Source organism: Maylandia zebra, linkage group LG18 (assembly GCF_041146795.1).
Source record: "Maylandia zebra isolate NMK-2024a linkage group LG18, Mzebra_GT3a, whole genome shotgun sequence".
Taxonomy (NCBI): Eukaryota; Metazoa; Chordata; class Actinopteri; order Cichliformes; family Cichlidae; genus Maylandia; species Maylandia zebra.
Window position 1 is genome coordinate 21,740,505 of NC_135184.1, and position 19,136 is coordinate 21,759,640.

Genomic DNA, 19,136 nt, shown 5'->3' on the forward strand with positions numbered 1-19,136 from the left:
ACATCAATGAAAATGATAAAAATGATGAATTCAGGGATTCTAGATTCTAGATTTGACCGTTGATTTGGGATACCATATAACTGCACTGTCCTCTGATTCCTAGCTCAGTGAATATGCTATATGTCATATTGCTATAGTTCTACAATGACATACCAAAAACATGCATAACTGCTCATTTGGACATCTGGAAAATCATGTCTTAGGTGCAGCATTTTGTGATTCTGACTTTGTGGTTCTGAGCGTTTTGTGTAGCGCTGTATGAGGTGTATAATCATGGTAAAAAGAAAGTAGACTTCAATTCTAAGGTTTTGGGTATTGGGACATAATGAAAGTAATCTGGTCCACAACAGATCTTAAAATGAGGTAAATACAGTCTGAGATGAATTACAAAACAACACATATTACACCCTGTCATTATTTATTTAACAAAAACAACATGCAGATGCAGTGTGTGAAAGATGAAGTACACCCTTACTGGTTACAGGAACCAAGAGGGTAGAAAGCAGCCAGGCGCTGTTGATCAACTGCAGTTGATGAATTGATTGTTGGAAAGTGTGAGGTTTGTGGAGTTTGCAGGAGCATTCAGATGATTGTTACCACAATGCCAAGGAAAAAAGACATCAACAATGATCTTGGAGAAGCAAGTGTTGCTGTTTGTCAATCTGGGAAGGGATATAAGGCCATTTATAAACAATCTGAAGTCCATCAGTCTTCAGTGAGGTCAGGCCTTAGCATATTAAATGTTAAAGTACAGGACAGTTAAAGGACAGTACAATTAGAAAAAGCATGGCTTGTTCAAAAGTCACCAGGAGAAAGCTTCTTCTCTCTAATATAAACATGGCAGCATGGCTTAGATTTGCAAAGTTGTATCTTCTTGTTATTGGCTTTGGACATGTGCACCTTGCAGTCGCTGAGTGGATCATGAACTCCTGTGTATACTAAAGTATTCTAGAGTCAAATGTGAGGCAGTCTGTCTGACAGCAAAAGCTTGGCTGAAACTGGATCATGCAACAGGATAATGATCCCAAGCACAGCAGCAAATCTGCAACATAATGGTTAAAAAAAAGAAAAGAATCAAGGTGTTGCAATAGTCCAGTCAAAGTCCAGACTTCATCGTGATTGAAATGCTGTGGTGGGACCTTGAGAGAGCTGTGCATAAATGAATGCCCCAAAACGTCAGTGAACTCAAGCAATGTTGTAAAGAAAAGTGGGTCAAGGTCTGTATGAATGCAGCACAAGGAATTTGTAGACATGACCTGTGATTAACATGTCTCAAGCTTTTATTGTTTTCCCCCTTATACTTGTGTCAGTGCTAAACATCACACTTTACTAAGTGTGGCTTGTTAATAAAGTTGTTTCTAGTTGCAGGAATAAGTGAATCTGTGTAGAGGTGGAGAATCTTTAAAGATCAGACTGGATTTTATATTTATATATACTAGATACACTCTTTTTTACTTATAACACTAAAAAGGGGTTTTACGTGAAATAATCATCTCTCCCTTGTAATCATTGTAGAGGCTGATCTGAGTCAGTGAGACAGAAAACACACAACAGTGCTCCACCACCACTAACCTCCCTTCCCTCATCTAGGGTACCAAAAACTCTTTTCTACAATTTTTAGTCATCCCCCAATTACCCAGAGGCAGGCGGGCTTTGTAAAGAGATTCCTGCACTCACATTTACAACAAAAACCATCCTTTTTTAGCTCTATCTGATGGTATTCATTATTTTACATTACTGGTTTTTAAATAAAAGTTTCTATTGAGTCAAGCCTTGGCTGTCTCTGCCTTTGACTGAATTATATGATTTCCTGTATTTCTTCAGAAGCTCAGTTTCGTTTAATGAGACTGTGTTCTGTGTGAGACCCCACAGCGTGTTTTTCCTCCCTCTGTACACATCTCTGAATTGAAGACAGAGAAGTCAAGTTCTTACTTACTGTTATCTGATTTCCTTCTCTTTGGTGAATGTGCTTCATAATGTAATGAGGTGATTTAGCCGGGGATGGAGTGAATGTATTATACATCCACATGTCCGTTCGGGATGAACCCGAATTAGGATGGAGAGTTTTTGGATGAATGAGAGGAGGTGACTCAAGCGAAAGGGAGAGAAAGGAGTAAAAACCTGATGCTGGCTCAGTAGTTCATGGGTTTGAAAGCGGGAAAATGTAATCACAGACAAAGCGCTCCCTAAATGTCTTTCCGAATAACAAATCACGAAAAGCAAATAGATCCCAAACAGCGGTTTAAATGACAAAATGTCAGTGGAGCGGTTTGCTGCCGCATCATCAAAGTGACACAGAAAATGGATGTCATTTTCACTCTCATTTGGGTGTTTGTCAGTCCCCTGTGGGCGCTGTGACGCACTGGTCAGAGGCTTGTTTTCTCTCCTCCGTGACACTGGAGAGATTTGACGTTTGCCCGGCGATGATCGATACGCCGCACTATGACATGGCACTCAAAGCCAAGTCATTAAAGGCCACCATCTCAGTTCAATCAGATAAGCTTTAGCTGCCTTATTCGTTCAGCCTTATCCGACTCAAGCTGCGGGACTGAGCTTCATGCGTAACCGCACACGGTCGCTGCACCTCTCCCTCTGTGAGGTTTACCCTCACTGCCACCCCCCCCTCGACACCTACTCTTTTCACACAATCAGCATTTCCTATTGTGTGGGCTGCTCACCAAGAGCGCAGTGTTGGCATGGACACTCCGGGTAAAGAGTTGTGACACGGGGTCATTTCTTCAGGCTGCCCTCCATCTGCAGATGTCAGGAAGCAGATTCACTCATGCAGGTGAGACTTCGTGTTGCGTAACTCCGTCAGAATTGCTGTGGAGCTGCGCCGGCCCAGGAGACTTTTCTTTATGTGGATGCTGAATAATTCAGATGTTGCATGTTAGGTTTATTTATGTTTATTTTTGTTTTCCTTAAGGAAGCTCCGAGGATGACGCTATCAGTCAGAAGCACGCATTGCTTTTTCTGGGCATGGTGACAGTACATTTTCACTACAGAACAATCTGCATTCACTGCATTACCATTTCCTCTCTGCAGGAACAATAGTTGTGTAGTGTGAATCTGGAGGGGTGATATTAAACCTACACAGAACACAGTTTCATTGTTTGGCCTCCGTGCATTTGAAATATAGCAGGTACTGAAAGTACTAGAAAAATCTTACAGTCAAATTTTCTTATTCCGTTTTTAGACTTTTGTGTTTTTTGTCACGAGTTACTCATCAGAGAGGCCAATCTTAAAATATTTACACATTCTTCTTCTCCAGAGTGCACAGGGAAATAGAGGAGTTTACGGCCGTTTTGCTGGCAAAGCATACCCAAAGACCGAAACTGTTTTCAAGCCCATGGCACCGTCTCATCTGGACAAGGTTTACAATACTGTGCAAAAGTCTTGAGGCACCACCTATTTCTTGATATTTTGCTCACAAGGAGCCAAGCGTTCCTGTAATTTTTGAGCAATAGCTTTCCAGGATTTCTGAAGGACACTGGTCATTGGCCATCTTTGGACATCGTCTGCTTTTTCAGTCCAGTTCTTGTACCTTTTAAAAGCAATCTTTTTTTTCTTTAAGCCATTTAACACCGACCAGTGAATTGTTCAAACATAAAAAAAGGCACCTGACACAAGGGACGAACCACTGTTGTGTCTACAGATAACAGACAGGAAGCAAAGAGTCAAATTAAATCCCCTTTCTCTAGTTCTAATATATGAAGAGTGAACGGGTCACCAATATCCACAGAAGAGGTCAGAACAGAGATTCAACAGTGAGTGTCTATAGCCAGCTGTAAAGCACTGCGGAGGCCCTGGCATGATTTGGGTCTGCCTTTCAGCCGGTGGTTTCAGGGATCCTCTAAAGCAGGGGTGCCCAATCCCAGTCCACGAGGGCCGGTGTCCCTGCAGGTTTTAGATCTCACCCTGGGTCAACACACCTGAATCACATGATTAGTTCATTACCAGGCCTCTGGAGAACTTCAAGACATGTTGAGAAGGTAATTTATCCATTTAAATTAGCTGTGATGGATCAAGGACACATCTAAAACCTGCAGGGACACTGGCCCTTGTGGACTGGGGACCCCTGCACTAAAGAATGATGGAATTATGAACATGGAAAGTACCATCAGACTGACAGTGGCTTCATTTTCTAGTATGGTGATGATCCTGGACACACTGCCAGTGCTTTAAAACCATACCCAGGTAGAAAAACACCCAATGAAACACTATCATTCATGGATCGACCTCCCCAGGGCCTGGAGCACTATTCCTGAAGACCACTTAAAGAAATTACAAGAAAAAAGCCAGAGACAGTTTAGGCTGTGCTTAAGAATAAAGGTGGTCATGCTAAATACTGACCTTGTTAGAACTGTACAAACTCTGATTTTGCGTTATATGCTGTATATCCAGGTATGTTTGCATGTTTCAATAAATTGCTGTAAATGAGGGGTTGCTTAAGACTTTTTTCACAGTATTGTATGCTCACTTCACTGACTGCTCACACTTGTGATGTAATCCTGAATGTTGCATCACTATGCACTTACTGAGAACTACATTGGCAGTAGCTAATGTAGCTCCTTTTGCATATTTCTTCAATAATGTGCTGAAAATTCCTTAAAGATTTTGGTCCATATTGACATGATGGCATCACACAGCCTCTTACATACTCTGAGCAGCCCATCTGGCACCAACAACCATATCACGTTCAAGTGACTTAAAACAGCTTCATACCTCAATCTGATGCTCTGATCTGATGCTCGGTCAAGGTCATCTTGACCATGTCTCTGCTGAGTTGCTGCCATGTGACTGGCTTATGAGATATTTGCTTTAATAAGCAGTTGAACAGATAAAGAGTGTGTCAGTGTGACTGTGTCAGAGGAAAAAATGTCCCAGAAAAGGGGAAAAAAGCAAAAATGTTGCATTTACTTCTGCACTGTGGTGTCAGTGTATGCACATCATTATTTATTATTCAGTTTTAATAATACGAGCATATCTGCTCAGTTTATTAGCTCTGAGATCGTCCCCCGCTGTCCACTGTTTTCCCCCTGAGAGTTTCATTCACATTACACGAATAATGTAAAATATTCAGCCAATAGCAAGGGAGATAATTCAAAACAAGTCTTAACAGAAATAAAGCTCCATGTTTAAGCAATGTGACCCTAGTAGAGTGAAATGGTACTCATCGGTGGGGTCTGTTTGGTTTCTTGTTTGTCGTTCGTCTCTTATTAGCGTGTTAGTGTGACCAGGATGTTCACAGGATGTACTGCTGTCATAAAGCCTGGGAATGAAAAAAGGGAAGCTTTCGTTCCATTGTGCAGCTTGGATCTGAGACAATAATTCTTCTAGTACAGTACACATGCATTCAGTTGTGTACATCTTAAAATCATTGTTTGCTAACTGTAATTTTCTTCTGCAAACCGAGAGCCAGGCAGTCTGTTCCTGACAGCAAACAATTTTCAGTTAAGGAGTTTATACGTTGCACTGGAGGATTCAGAGCTTGCAACAGTGTTTGAGCAGGTGGCACTCATTGTTTTGCTCGGGGCCTCTGGCAGGACACACAACATCTGACATACTGTTGTCTGTGGAAGAAGTTAGCCACAAGCCTTTCAGGTTTTTTTGGGTGGGGGTGGGGGAGTGGGGGGTGGTGGTCTTGCGAGCAAACCTTCTCAGGGGACGTTACTCGATACTTACAGAGTGTGGCTTTATCCACCGCACAGCAGAGTTTAAGGAGTGCTGGGATTGGGGTGGTATGGATGATGACTTCCTCAGCTCCTGAACGTTGTGAGTACACAGCACCTGCCAGCGTGCTGACCTCTCAAAATTGTGGTTTGGACAGCTTTATAGGCTGAGTTGAGTTGTGGTCTTAAGCTTTCCAATTGAGCTGGGTTGAAGTGCACAGAGGCTGACAGCAGAGTACAAGGAGAAATCTTTTTCAACCAACAGTTCACTGTCTGCTCTGTGTACTGCCACGTCTATCACTCCTCTCTCTGCAGCCCAGCCACGTTGTTTCTAGTTTCTCTGTGATCACTTTGGAAGGACTGAAATTTGCATATCTAAACAACAGAAGCTGCTTGTTTGACTTGCAGCTATGTTGAAGGGAACCTTTCACTTTTTTATTGATTTGGCATTGATTAACTGCTTGGTGTGTTCATTTCAGCTGCGTGGTTTGTATATGTTTGATGACACTTGACAGACTTTTGCACAGACACTGATGTGTAGAGATTTATAAACCTTTCTAGCGCAAAGTGATGCTTCTATTGAGAAGTTCTTGAAAAAATAGTTAGTTAATTAGTAAATATTCAGTAAAGCATTTTAGTCCATGAGAGGGAGAAGTGGGGTGAAACACTAGTTGGAGCATAGAGGACTTCTAAGAAGCTCGAGAGATTCTGAAGCAGATAAAAATTATTTGTAAGAGGAAGAGGCATGAGAAATATTCTATAAATGCTAAATGAGAGTGGGGCAGTAAAATGCTACAGGTGAATTTTGGCCTTTTCTAAAATTCATAGGTGACATTGCCTAATCATAGCATGATGTTTGCTTATTTTGCCCTTTGTCTTAGTTTATTTTAAACTTTGAGTGTGGTGGTATTCTGGTTTTTTATTATCATCAAAATCCTGTTCACTAGAAACATTTAGCACTTCCTAACTCTGTCTTTCACTAGAGCCCTGAGCCAGTTCCTTCCTCCTAGATGTATTTATTTATGAATGAAATGCAGTTGTGAACAAGTTTTCACACTAAGGACAGGTTACTGCTTCTTAGGAATTAGGAGGGTAAGTAGCTGCCAGATGCTGCTAATCAAATTTACTTGACTAATTGATCATCAGCAAGTCTGAGTGCCTGTATGAAAGCAGAGGTTTTGGCTATTTGCTGGTCTGAAGCATTCAGGTGTATGTTAACACAATGACATAATCTTACCAGGAGATCAGAAGAGTTTCACCCCAAGGTCAGATGGTGCAATGTTCAAAGAAACTGCAAAATACTCAAGAGCTACATCTCAGACTCTACAGGCCTCAGTCAGCATGTTAAACGTTTGTGACAGCACAATTAGAAAAAGACTGAAGGAGTATCGCCTGTTTAGAAGGGTCACGAGGAGAAAGTCTTAAAAGAACAGCTTAGTTTTCCAAAGCTGCATCTGAACAAACCACAAGTGGGGATGTTTGTCCCTAATGCACAGCAGCATTTGGACAAAACTAAACACAGCAAATCAGCACAAATACCTCATACCAACAGTCAAGCATGGTGGTGGAGAGGTGATGACCTGGGCTTTTATTATCCTTAAGAGGGCTGTGGATAAACGAGTGCCCACAAACCTCACTGAGCTGAAGTGGGACAAAATTCATCCAGAGACTGAGAAAGCAATGAAGTAATAGAAATGAAAATGATCAGTTCATGCTATTGGTCTAGTAAACTAGAAGGCCACAAGAAAATGCAACAAAAATAAAATGAAATGCCCACACTGGACAGAAACAGCTGTTTAGCAGATCGTTTTGAGCGATCACCTGTCGGGAGTTTTCGTACTGAGTTATAACTGCAAAATATTGAGCAGTTCTTTAAGGATGTAAAGTTTTTCAGCCCTCTCTGGCCATTAAAATGCCTCAAGTCTCAAGCAGTTGCCTGTTGACAAACTTGGATCTTGAACAAAATTTAATGTGGTCTTTGTGCACCTGCCTAACTGGAAGTAGTAAATAATAAAGTCCAGAAACGAGTGAGCACTGCAAGTTTTCACAGTTTTTAGCTTGTTACTCAAACAGGTGTGAATGTGCATTTTGGGGGCTGTTATCAGTGGCAGGTTGATACACACTGCTGGTGTTTCAGTGCGTTTTAGAGAAGCAGGTTGCTATATTTGGGATTTACTGACTGTGAACTGAAAAAAACATGTTGCACTGACGTTTTTCAGTGTTTGAACAGGTCTGTGATGAGAAATAGATATAAAAACATTTTTAATGGCTCAATTAATTGCTGCTTTCTGTATTTTTGGCATTAATAAACTTGTATAATAATAGTTGAACAATTGAACAGTGTAACACTAGAAAAGCAATACGATGCACACTTGCTAAAACTAATTTGCCAGCCCCATTACTGTTGTGGTTTTTAAATGCAATTGCTCGCCTCAAGGTCAATAAAACCTTTTTCTTTCTGTTGTTTTTGTTTGCATTAACAGGAAGTAAAAACCATCTCTCTTCTCTCTTAGTACAAACAAGTGGAGCAGTACATGTCCTTCCACAAACTGCCTGCTGACTTCCGACAAAAAATCCACGATTACTACGAGCACAGATACCAGGGCAAGATGTTTGATGAGGAGAGCATCCTGGGAGAACTCAGTGAGCCCCTGAGAGAAGTGAGACAATAATGCACATTATTCCCATTATTATATGAACCATATATTATATTAAAAAGTCTTTACTGTGCACATTTTTACTGTTCTTCTTTGCGTCTTGTCTTAGGAAATTGTGAACTTCAACTGTCGCAAGCTGGTGGCGTCGATGCCGCTGTTTGCCAACGCAGAGCCAAACTTTGTGACCGCCATGTTGACTAAGCTACGTTTTGAGGTATTCCAGCCACAAGATTACATCATTCGGGAGGGCACTATTGGCAAGAAAATGTATTTTATCCAGCATGGAGTCTGCAGCGTCATCACCAAGGGAACGCTTGCAATGAAACTCTCTGATGGCTCTTATTTTGGAGGTAAGATATTTTTTTTATGGTGCCATTGTTTTTTTTAACCCTTTTGTAAGCGGTGGCATTTTCTGTTTCCCCGTTTCAGAGATCTGCTTATTGACGAGGGGTCGTCGAACAGCCAGCGTGCGAGCGGAGACTTACTGTCGACTTTACTCTCTGTCTGTTGACCACTTCAATGAAGTGCTGGAAGAATACCCCATGATGAGAAGAGCCTTTGAGACTGTTGCCATTGATCGTCTAGACCGCATAGGTAAAAAATGATTTAGATCATTTTCATATGTATCATAATGTATTATCATATAATATGTTGGGCATGAAATTATGCAAATCTCTAAAACATCAGCTGCTAAGTGTTTCTGCTGTCTTTTCTTTTTATGAAAGAAAATGAAGCCGTGAACAAAAAACACAAAAGAAAATGTTTCCCGAATATTAAAAGAAGCAGTACAATGAGCTGTGCTCTTTGCTCAGAATGGCATAGGATGCTGTAACAATAGATAAAAGTACAGGGTGACACGTATATTTCCTGAGGGCTTGTTCTGCTAGAGGATGTACCTGATTTGAAGGGCATCGCATGCTATATCTAAATCGCATTGTTCTCTCGTTATACGTCCTCCTGTTTCCATGTATTTATGCATTATTCACCTTTATGTACTCCTTGTCCTTTCCTCAAACTTTACTGCTTCTGCCTTTTTTTTATCTTTAGTAATTAGCCTGTGCTTTTATTTCTCTCTGCAGGTAAAAAGAACTCCATCCTGATGCACAAGGTGCAGCATGATCTCAACTCTGGTGTCTTCAACAACCGGGAGAATGAGATGATTCAGGAGATCGTCAAGTATGACCGTGAGATGGTAAAATTAGTAGACCTGCAGCGGCCACGAGCCATGTCTATGACCCCTTCGCTTGGCGGCATCTTTGCCCCTCCGGGTCAGCAGCAGACGGGCTCTGCTATCGCCACCCTCCAGCAAGCTGTGGCCATGAGCTTTTGCCCTCAGATGGCAAGTCCTTTGGTGGGTCCAGGGACTCTGCAGTCTCCACGCATGGTGCGAAGGTTTCAGGTGATGCAGAATCTCTCCAGTCCAGTCTCCATGTCTCCTCTGCAGTCTCAGCCCCCTCTGACGCTCGGAGGGGCATTTGGATCGGCAATTTCGAGTCCCCCAGTCCAAAGCCCGCTTGCAGCTTCAGGACGGACTTTCCAGCACATTGCAAGCGTGGGACCCTCTGGGTCCCAGCTGTCCCTAGTACAGCATCATGCACCAAGCCCCACACAGACCCAGCAGAGGCCTGCCTCACACAAGAGCACCCACTCCCTGCATATGGGGAGCTTGAGTCAGGACACCCGTGCCCTGTCGGCCTCCCAGCCTTCACTCCCCCAGGAAGGAACACCGCAAGCTGCCTCTGCAGCCCCTAGCCCCCCGCCCTCCACTCGCACCTCCAACACCTCCATCGGACCTCCGCAGCCCCCTCACTCCAGCATGCCAGGGCCCTCAGGGGTGGGGAGATCATCGGGAGCCCAACAGAGGGTGGCATTTGCCTCCACACCTCCTCCCACTGGACCTGCTGGAATGGGGGCAGTAGCAGCAGCTGCTGGATCAGGACCTCCAGACTCTGGAGCTCCCAAGAAAGATTCAATTGTCAGCCTTCCAGAGCTAGACTCTGCCAGATCCCGGCTGTCTTCCAACTTGTGACCCTGGTAGAGTTCGAGAAAGAGGCCTTTTTTGTAGGAGAATCCATTCGGTTTAGGTCAGTCTGGCTGATCTGTCAGCTTGCTGAATGACCAATCAGCTACCGCCAGCGCTACCAGTTATTGGACCTGGATGCACTGTGTGCTGGTGCCAGCAGAAGGAAAAGAGCTACTCAAAGTCTTGAGACACTTTGGCCAGGAGGAGTCTATACAATTAAGCTAGTATAACTTAAGGTTGAACTGGTCTAGTCTACTGTGCCAGCACCTTTAGTCTTAGTATCACCCCTTTCACTCTGCTTCCAAACACCTACTGTATATCGCTGTCTTTTCTGTAAAGATATGAAGAAAAGTATGATTGATGTAACTATTGCATACTGTGTAGAATCCATGCAATGCAATCTAGCAGGAGCTGGACTTAAACTGAAAATCAGGGACTTGAGGTCAAATGACAATGACATTTTAAGCGTCCAAAAGTGTTTTGAGTGTAACTTTTCTGTATAAGCTGTCGTAGCAAAAGAACACATTGCTCTTCATATTGTTTCAAATAGTAATGGGAATAGTGTTTTAGACCGCTGGTCGATCTTACATCGATGTGTAAATAGTTGATGAAAAAAGTACGGAAGGATATTATATTCATCGTATCTACCCAAACCAAAGTTGAGCTTGAACACCAAGTCTGGTTGTGTCTGTATCAACTAAAAAAAAAAGAAAAAAAAAAAGAAAAAAAAAAAAAAAAAGAAACATCGACGAAAATGCCATTTATTTAACTGCCTTGATTCAACATTAGAAGCCATATATTTGGTTTGTGTGTATGTATACATGTGGGTGTAAGTGTGTGTGCGTGAGTTTGTTGATATGTTTTGGTTCTACTTTCAGAGAATGGACTCACACTCTACACTGCACGGTTGGTTTGACATGCCGATGGTGGTGCTGACCTGCTTTCGTCAAACACCTCTGATGCCGGTCGGGTTACAATCAGCCACCCACCAAAGCCGGTTTGGTGGGTGGCTGATTGTAACCCTGAAGGCCAAGGTGGTTAAAATATCTGAGCTTTACTCGAAGGAAACATTTGTGAACAACCCATACTGTATACTTGCTTGTTTCTGTCTAGGTTTATTGATTAACACATGCAATATAATTCTGCAATACTCTACCCCGCCTATATATATAAATATATATGAATATAAATATCTATACATATGCTGTACAGGAAAGTGAACTTCTTTCTTTTTCATATTGTTTTGTTTTTAATGTGAAATCTTAAAGAATCCAGCAGCTATTGTGGCTTCACTTGAGGTATTGTAATCCAGTGACCATGTTGTTACCTTAACCAAAAATGCTTGAGAGAATGAAAGGACTTGTAGTGTAACTCTTATTTTGTTTTGTTTTGTTAACACTTGAGAGGAACAAACTGTTTAATTCTGGTTTCACGTCACAGGAAGAATCCACGCTTTGAGTTCAGCGGGTCAGAACCTTAAAAAGAAGAAAAAAAATCAGTTTAGCTAAACTAATTCTCTCTAATGTTCAATTGTGAGATAAATGGGGGTTGAGGGTAGGCAATATGAGGGCATAAAATGCCTCACATGTAAAGAAAAAGACAAGAAAAAAAGAGAAAAAAAACATACTTGCTCTATATCAAAATCTTTATGTGTCCCATTTCATCCAAAACTCCCATGAATGTCTCAACATTTAGGGTTGAGGCTTGGATAGCTGGTTATATTTACTCAAAATACTCTGATCCTGTTGAACCTGAAATACTTCTCTTGCTGAATGTACGCCATACGAGAAGGAAGACAGCTAATCAGATATAAACTGCCATGTAAATAAAGGGACAGTGATTTAAAGAGGCTTTTATGATGCAAGGGGGGGTTGTGGGCATTGCTGTATGTGTTGCTGAGTGTCCGTGTGATCTTTTTTTTTTATGGTTTAATGATGCTTCTCTGGGTTGAACATTGCTATATTTAACCTGTACCAGATCTACCACAAGAGGATCTTTCTTCTTCTTCTTCTTTCTATTAGTTTATTTACTGAAGTGGGCGTGAACAAGAGTGAGTCATAACAACTTTGATCTCCTTGGTCCAAAGTGAGCACTGAGGACGTCCAATTAAGCACCTTGTGTTGCACTACGACCTTGTAATCAAAATGAAAAATCGATGCTCCATTCTCTTAAAATGGTTGCAGTACTTCTCTCGGATCCATTATCTGGTTAAACTGTAAGGAAGGAAAGTGAATCCAATTGGGTTAGAAAATAGGCAGCTGATTCATTGTGTTAGACAAATACCATGTCCACCTTTTTCAGCTCTGAACATCGACAGACTCTAATTGTAAAATCGATGCGATGGACATTTCACTCAGGTTTGCTACCTTTCCAGAGAGATGTATTGATTGCCGCAGCGTGGCTTTCCATTGATTTATGTAGACTTGTCTATCCTCCCATCATCCACTTGTTGATTTAACCGTGCTGAAAGGTTCCCCTTGAAATCTGATTGGCTCAGATAAATATGGAGGATCTACTGAAGTCGTAACCCTGAGATTGTTATTAGCGTAACACTCTGCCCGTTTGGTTGTGATCACTTATCCTGCGAGCTGTTTGAAACAAGGCGTAGGTGATTGTTTTTATCCAAGGGCTTCATTATATGGCTTGTAAATCCTGGCTCATTGTTACTGTAGAGCAGCCACATGTTCTCTTATCTGTTTAATTGATAACATGCACTAAACCTCGTTGTTTGTCATACCTTGGTTACAAAGCTGTGACCCTCCTTCATCAGCAACACTCTTTTTGTATTGCTTTTTTTTTCCTATGGGAAAGGTACATGCCAAAATGCCAATATGATTGTGAATGAAGTCCATTTGAGTCAATGGCTGTTGTGCGCTTCAGTACTGTTCCAGTGCAATCAATTGGTCCTCTTCCCCAATCCTTTGTGCTAATACCAGAGTTTGCCCTATTAAGCTGCTATCAGGACTGTGCTGATATTATTTGAATGAGACCACAGTCAGTGAGAGCAAGATGGAAGGAGAGTTAAAGAGCTAACGTTTCAGGCAATATCAGGCGCCGTCTCTGTTTCATTGCATCCAACCGGTAGGATATGTGTGTAACTCACTCCCACTCAAAGGATGGCGTCCCAGACACTTTGATCAGTACCGCTCTGTTTGAACCCTCGGCCATGAGGCGGCTACAGCCCCGGCCAAGCACATACTTCTGTCAGTTATCTGTCTAGTGTTCAGTCTGCTGGCTTAAAGCCACCATCAGCATGTTGTGTGAGTGTATGTGTGTGTGATGTGGCGCTGTATTTGCCTGATGACGGGGGGTTCAAGGTGTGATTGTTTAATGGTTCTTCTACTGGGCCTTGCTATTTAGTGGGATTGAAAGCCCTCATACATGTTTGACACTGACTGACAATTATTGAGAATCCCTAAGTTTCAAACCTCTCATTCTTGCTGTACCAGTTGTTAAGGGTACCGAATGCCTTGGTGTTGACATGTTAGCAAATCAGGGTATTGTTTTTATTTGTAAAACTGTCTTTGAGTTATCAGTCTCTTTTGTTCGGTTGTTGTTTTGCAGTTTGTTTTTACAATGTGCCCCATGCACACGGACTGTATATACCTTGTGCCTAGTACATCTAGTTTCCACATAGTCTATTTTTGTGGTTTGTATGTGCCTGTAAAAATGCAAATCTGTGTTCTTATTTTCAACTTGCAATATATGTAAAAAACAAACAAACAAAAAAAAAACATTAGAAGAGGATTAGTATTGCTGAATTACGATGACAATGTCAGTATATACAATTTTCCCAGATACGGGAAACACAAAATTGCACATTTTTGTTGGTTTGAGCCTTCCAACACCATGCGCGCTGTACTCTGTACTCTCATGTTCTGTACATATGGTATACACAGAGATGTGGGGCACATTGTTGTGTTTTTACCACAGCCAGCTGTATAAGATACATTTTTTTTACAGTGAGAGGGTGAGCTCTGACAGGCTTCTGGTGGATATCGGTAGTCTAGACGTTAGCTTAGATGATCCGCTCACTGCAAAGAGCCAAAAACGACAGAAATGGTAAATGGCCTGTATTTATATAGCGCTTTACTAGTCCCTAAGGACCCCAAAGCGCTTTACATATCCAGTCATCCACCCATTCACACACACATTCACACACTGGTAATAAACAAACTGTGGAGATGCTTGCACAATATCAATACAGTAACAGAAGTTGGCTGTGCACGTGCTGGAAACAACGTTCTTAAAACATATTGTTGCACAGCTATTTACACTCTGATGCTGGTTGCACACTGATCAAGTCTTTGCCATTTAAGAAAAGCTCTCTCTTAGGCTGAATTCGACTCATGAGCAGTCATGAGCTTGACCTACCATACCTTGGCAGATAATAGCAGAGTGCATGTTTGTATTTTTCTTATCTAAGCAGAGTTCTGTGTACAATTCTTAGTGGGACCTTCAAATCTAGACATTGTTGTGTACCAAACTACTGTACAATGATTTTATTTAGTCTAACAGTTAAACTTTTGTGTCGTAGCTACTGTAGCCTGCTTAGCTTACCTAAGCCTTCTCTCTGCTTCAGGACTCTGTGTGCTTGAGTTTGTGTGTGCGTGTGTGTGTTCCTGTGCCTTTCCTTCTATAATGTTGGTCCCACTTGAGAATATGATGCCATTTAGGGGGTTTTAAAAACCCACATGAAGCCGAGAGAGATGTGTGTTAAATGGTCACAACTACATTTGTTCTACAGAAGAGGAAAAAAAAAAAAAAAAATGAAAGAAACCACTGTAATGCTCCAAGAAATCACTCTAGCACATCCCTAGACTTAGTAGCATTCCACAGCCTGCACGAATAGCTCAGTGTGGGCATCCAGACACACTTTACCAGCACCATGTAGACGACAGCACAGATATCTGACACAGCATGTGTTCTCTCTCTCTCTGGAGGCCAGTCTGCAACCATCTCAGGCTGTGCTCTGCTTCTGCTCTTAACAGAACGGTTTAAGTATTTTGAAACTCCAGCTCTGTCTAAGTTGATGTCTACAACCCAGGACAACTCAGCTCCCAGCCCAAGCTGCAGTGCTACCAAATCAGTGTCAAAGGATTTCGATGGATACTTGGCATGCTTGTAATATTTGCCTGCATCCAGTCCTTGCGGACCGAGATGCTGGTGGCGAGGGCATGGGGCTGATTTGAACCTGTTTCTGAAAAGGCTGTCTTGTCCACCACCTCTGCTGGCCAAGAACACAGAGCCACACCCTGGTGTCTCTCAATAAGCTGGTCTGTCAGTCAGTGGCAATGTTGTTTAAGCATTCGTAAACAGACAATACATTGTTGTGCAATAAAAAGATGAGCGCATTGGCATACTTATCTCTGGGTGTGGACTTTTATTTGTCATCTGTCTCTGTTGGTTGGTGTTCTGTGTGCGTGCATGAACCAAACTGCTGGAGTTACACTAGTTACTACCCGCCCCACCCCCCACCCCAAACACACAGACACACACACACTCGCATATGTGAACACACACACGCTCAACCTTAATCAGACAACCAGACCTTTCCACCTCATTCTATCCCACATCAGATGAGATCTCTCTCTCTCCCTCTTTCTGCAGACAGGGGCTCTGCTGCATCCCTGATGAGGTGTCTGCGCTCAGTCTGAGAGCTTTCTGCTCTGTCTGTGTGTGTGTATACGAGTGAACACACGCACACAGCATTGCACAGCATTAAGTTCAATTTCTCTGGTACCTAAGAAGGTGTGCATGCACATGCAAGCCCTAGTTCTGTATTTGTCTGAGGGAAAGAGAGAGAGAGAGAGTAAATGAACCGGTGCTAGGAGTGTGCGTGCGTGTTTCGATGCGCGTGTCTGAAAGGGTGGGTGGGTGCGTCACGGAAGAGGGCAGTCCAAGGACACACTCCTCTGGCAGCCTGGGAGCGCATCCACCCATTCCCTCTCTGTCTGTTTCTTTTCCTTTCTATGTATGCACACACACAAACACACTGCTGTCTGTCTCCTCAGTGATTATGCATGGCACAGTGAGATAGAAAGATTAAAATTACATGCAAGGTGAGATTTCACCACAGTGCTCTACACTGTTCATCTTGCCTCCCCAGCTCTACATGCAGGTGGTACAAATGCGGGAGAGGCCATCCGCACTGCGTGTCCGCACTTTTACCTTGACGTGACATAATGTCCTCTCTCTTCCGCTCTGTTGACACACACACACACACACACACACACACACACACACACACACACACACACACACACACACACACACACACACACACACACACACACACACACACACACACACTCCCTCTTTCTGTTTCATTGTAATTCAATGAACAAGCAATGTACTGGTAGTGGCTGCCGGCTGATACTACACCAAGTTGTGAAGCTATGTGAGTATATAGTTTCAGCCTTATATGGCCGAGGACTGTCCTCTACTTTGTTTCCTCTGCAGTGCTGGTCCTCTACTTTGTCCCTGGCTGTCCTACTTCAATTAATCATATCAGCATCACCCGCACTACCCACCCTAGCTGTTTACCTCCAGAGGGCAATTTGCTTATTTAGCTCCTTACCGGTATCCTCGCCCCTTCCCATCCATCTCCTTCCAGTTTGCCTTACTGCTCCGCACCCACGTCTTCGTTCACGTCTCTCCCGGGATCTTCCAAGTAAGCAAAATCTACATTTCAGCTTTTTCAGTCTGCAGTAACAGGTGTAGCTGGGTATTGCTTAAACATTTGCAGGTGTTCTAGTGTTATGCATAGACAGCTGTGTGTGTATTAAAAGCAGATACAAACAGACAGGCACAACAGTGCACCCCTCTGCCCCCAAATTCCCTATCCTCTGATGCTGCCGCACCTGCTTCAGCCTTCTCTCTGCTAAGGGGAACATCTAGAGAGCACAGCTCAAATCTGAATACCAGGATTAGCATTTGGTCCAAGCTCTGACTCTGTGAGCGAGTCAGTGAGCTAGGCAGAGAGAAAGAGAGGGGGATACAGTAAATCATCTTACAGCTGCTGGCAGCTTCAGTAACATCACAGTTTGCTGGACAGCGGGTTGGTTGGAAGTGAGAAGTGCGTCAAACTGAAATGATCAATAAAAAATAAAGCAGAGAGAGAAACAGGAAGAAAGGATCATGTGATCTTCTACAAGCTATGCCATTCATTAAAATAATAGTTTAAAACATAGGTGTCAAACTCTGGCCCGTGGGCCAAATTTGGCCCGCAGCCTAATTACATTTGGCCCGCGAAGCCATACCAAATTACTATTAGAGCTGGCCTACTGGTATTATACAGCTAATATATATATTGTTTAGTATTAAGCTTTGCTTGTTCCATATTCAGTTTTTCAGCAAAATGTGTTTGAGTCCATAAGAAAAGATTCATTCTTATATCTGGAGGAATAAATATATTTCAGTAAATATTAACGTTAGCCCGCGACTTTGTTCCAGTTTAGAATTTTGGCCCACTGTGTATTTGAGTTTGACACCCCTGGTTTAAAAAATCTTGAAGCATTTGCTTTACTTCTCAGGAAACCATTGAAATGACTCCATGACACTTCTATGTCTTGTTTACATGAATGTTGCTAATTTACTCACAAAATTCTGCTATATGCTAATGTTATTTTAGTCCATCAATTCAATTTTATTAATATAGCACCAAATGATAACAACAGTCACTGGTTGGCACTTTATATTATAAGGTAAAGATGCTACAATAATACGGAGAAACCCCAACAGACGACCATCAGCATGAGCAAGCACTTGGTGACACTGGGAAGGAAAAACAACCTTTTAACAGGAAGACAGCTCAGGCAGAGCCAGGCTTAGGGGGACTGACATCCACTGTGTCCAGTCTGGGGAGATGGGAGTGAGACAGGGCAAAGATGTTGTAGAAGAGAGCCAGAGATGAATAATAACTAAGGATTAAATGCAAAGAGGTGTATAAACACATAGTGAGTGAAGCAGAAATGCTGAGTGGGAAGACCCCAGCATCCTAAACCTATGCAGCTTAGCTAAGGGAGGAATCAGGGTCACCTGATCCAGTTCTCACTATATGCTTCATCAAAAAGGAAAGTTTTAAGCCTAATCTTAAAAGTAAAGAGTCTGCCTGTCTCCCGAATCCAAACTGGATTCCTCAGATTCCTGGTTTGCCTCCCATTCTACTTTAAATACTCTAGGAACCACAAGTAAGCCTGCATTCTGAGAGTAATGTGCTCTAATGGGTCAATGCGATACTATGAGGCCTTTCAAATAATATGGGGCCTGATTATCCAAGACCTTGTATGTGAGGAGCAGGATTTTAAATTTGATTTTGTATTTAACAGGGCGCCAATAAAGAGAAGCCAATGTGGGAGACACATGCCCTCTCTCTTTTTAGTCCCTTTCAGTACTCTCACTGCAGCATTTTGGATCAAGTGAAGGCCTTTCAGGGAGTTTTTAGGCCAGCCTGATAATAATAAGTTATAACAGTCCAGCCTAGAAGTAATAAATGCATGAACTGTGAAGAAAACAAACGTTTAAAATGTGATACATATACGATGCATTATTTGAATAGTGGGATCAGAATTGAAAAAGCTCACAAAGGAAAACAGCTCAACTGGATAAGTTGCCCTTTGCACTTGAGTATTCAACAGTGTTTCCCATCAAGTAGTGTATATTTGCTTTAAACAGCAAATTATATAATGAGCAATGTGCCTGTTGGGGAAGAGAAGGAGGATGAGGAGGAGGACAACAGCAGTCATAAGGGCACAGTCTACACATATATACAAGGTTTTATGT

The 19,136-nt window shown here is 42.4% G+C and overlaps 1 protein-coding gene across 1 annotated transcript in view; it reads left to right on the forward strand.

Moving 5' to 3' along the window:
- LOC101487604 (potassium/sodium hyperpolarization-activated cyclic nucleotide-gated channel 2) overlaps window positions 1-15,718 on the forward strand; it is a 36,253-nt gene extending 20,535 nt beyond the window's left edge. Inside the window, exons 5-8 of the mRNA XM_004542513.3 lie at window positions 8,186-8,332; window positions 8,439-8,679; window positions 8,759-8,923; window positions 9,409-15,718. Of these exons, the coding sequence (XP_004542570.1) occupies window positions 8,186-8,332; window positions 8,439-8,679; window positions 8,759-8,923; window positions 9,409-10,358 (1,503 nt within the window). The 3' untranslated portion in view covers window positions 10,359-15,718. The remainder of the gene's footprint in view (window positions 1-8,185; window positions 8,333-8,438; window positions 8,680-8,758; window positions 8,924-9,408) is intronic.
- The last annotated feature ends 3,418 nt before the right edge of the window (window positions 15,719-19,136 follow it).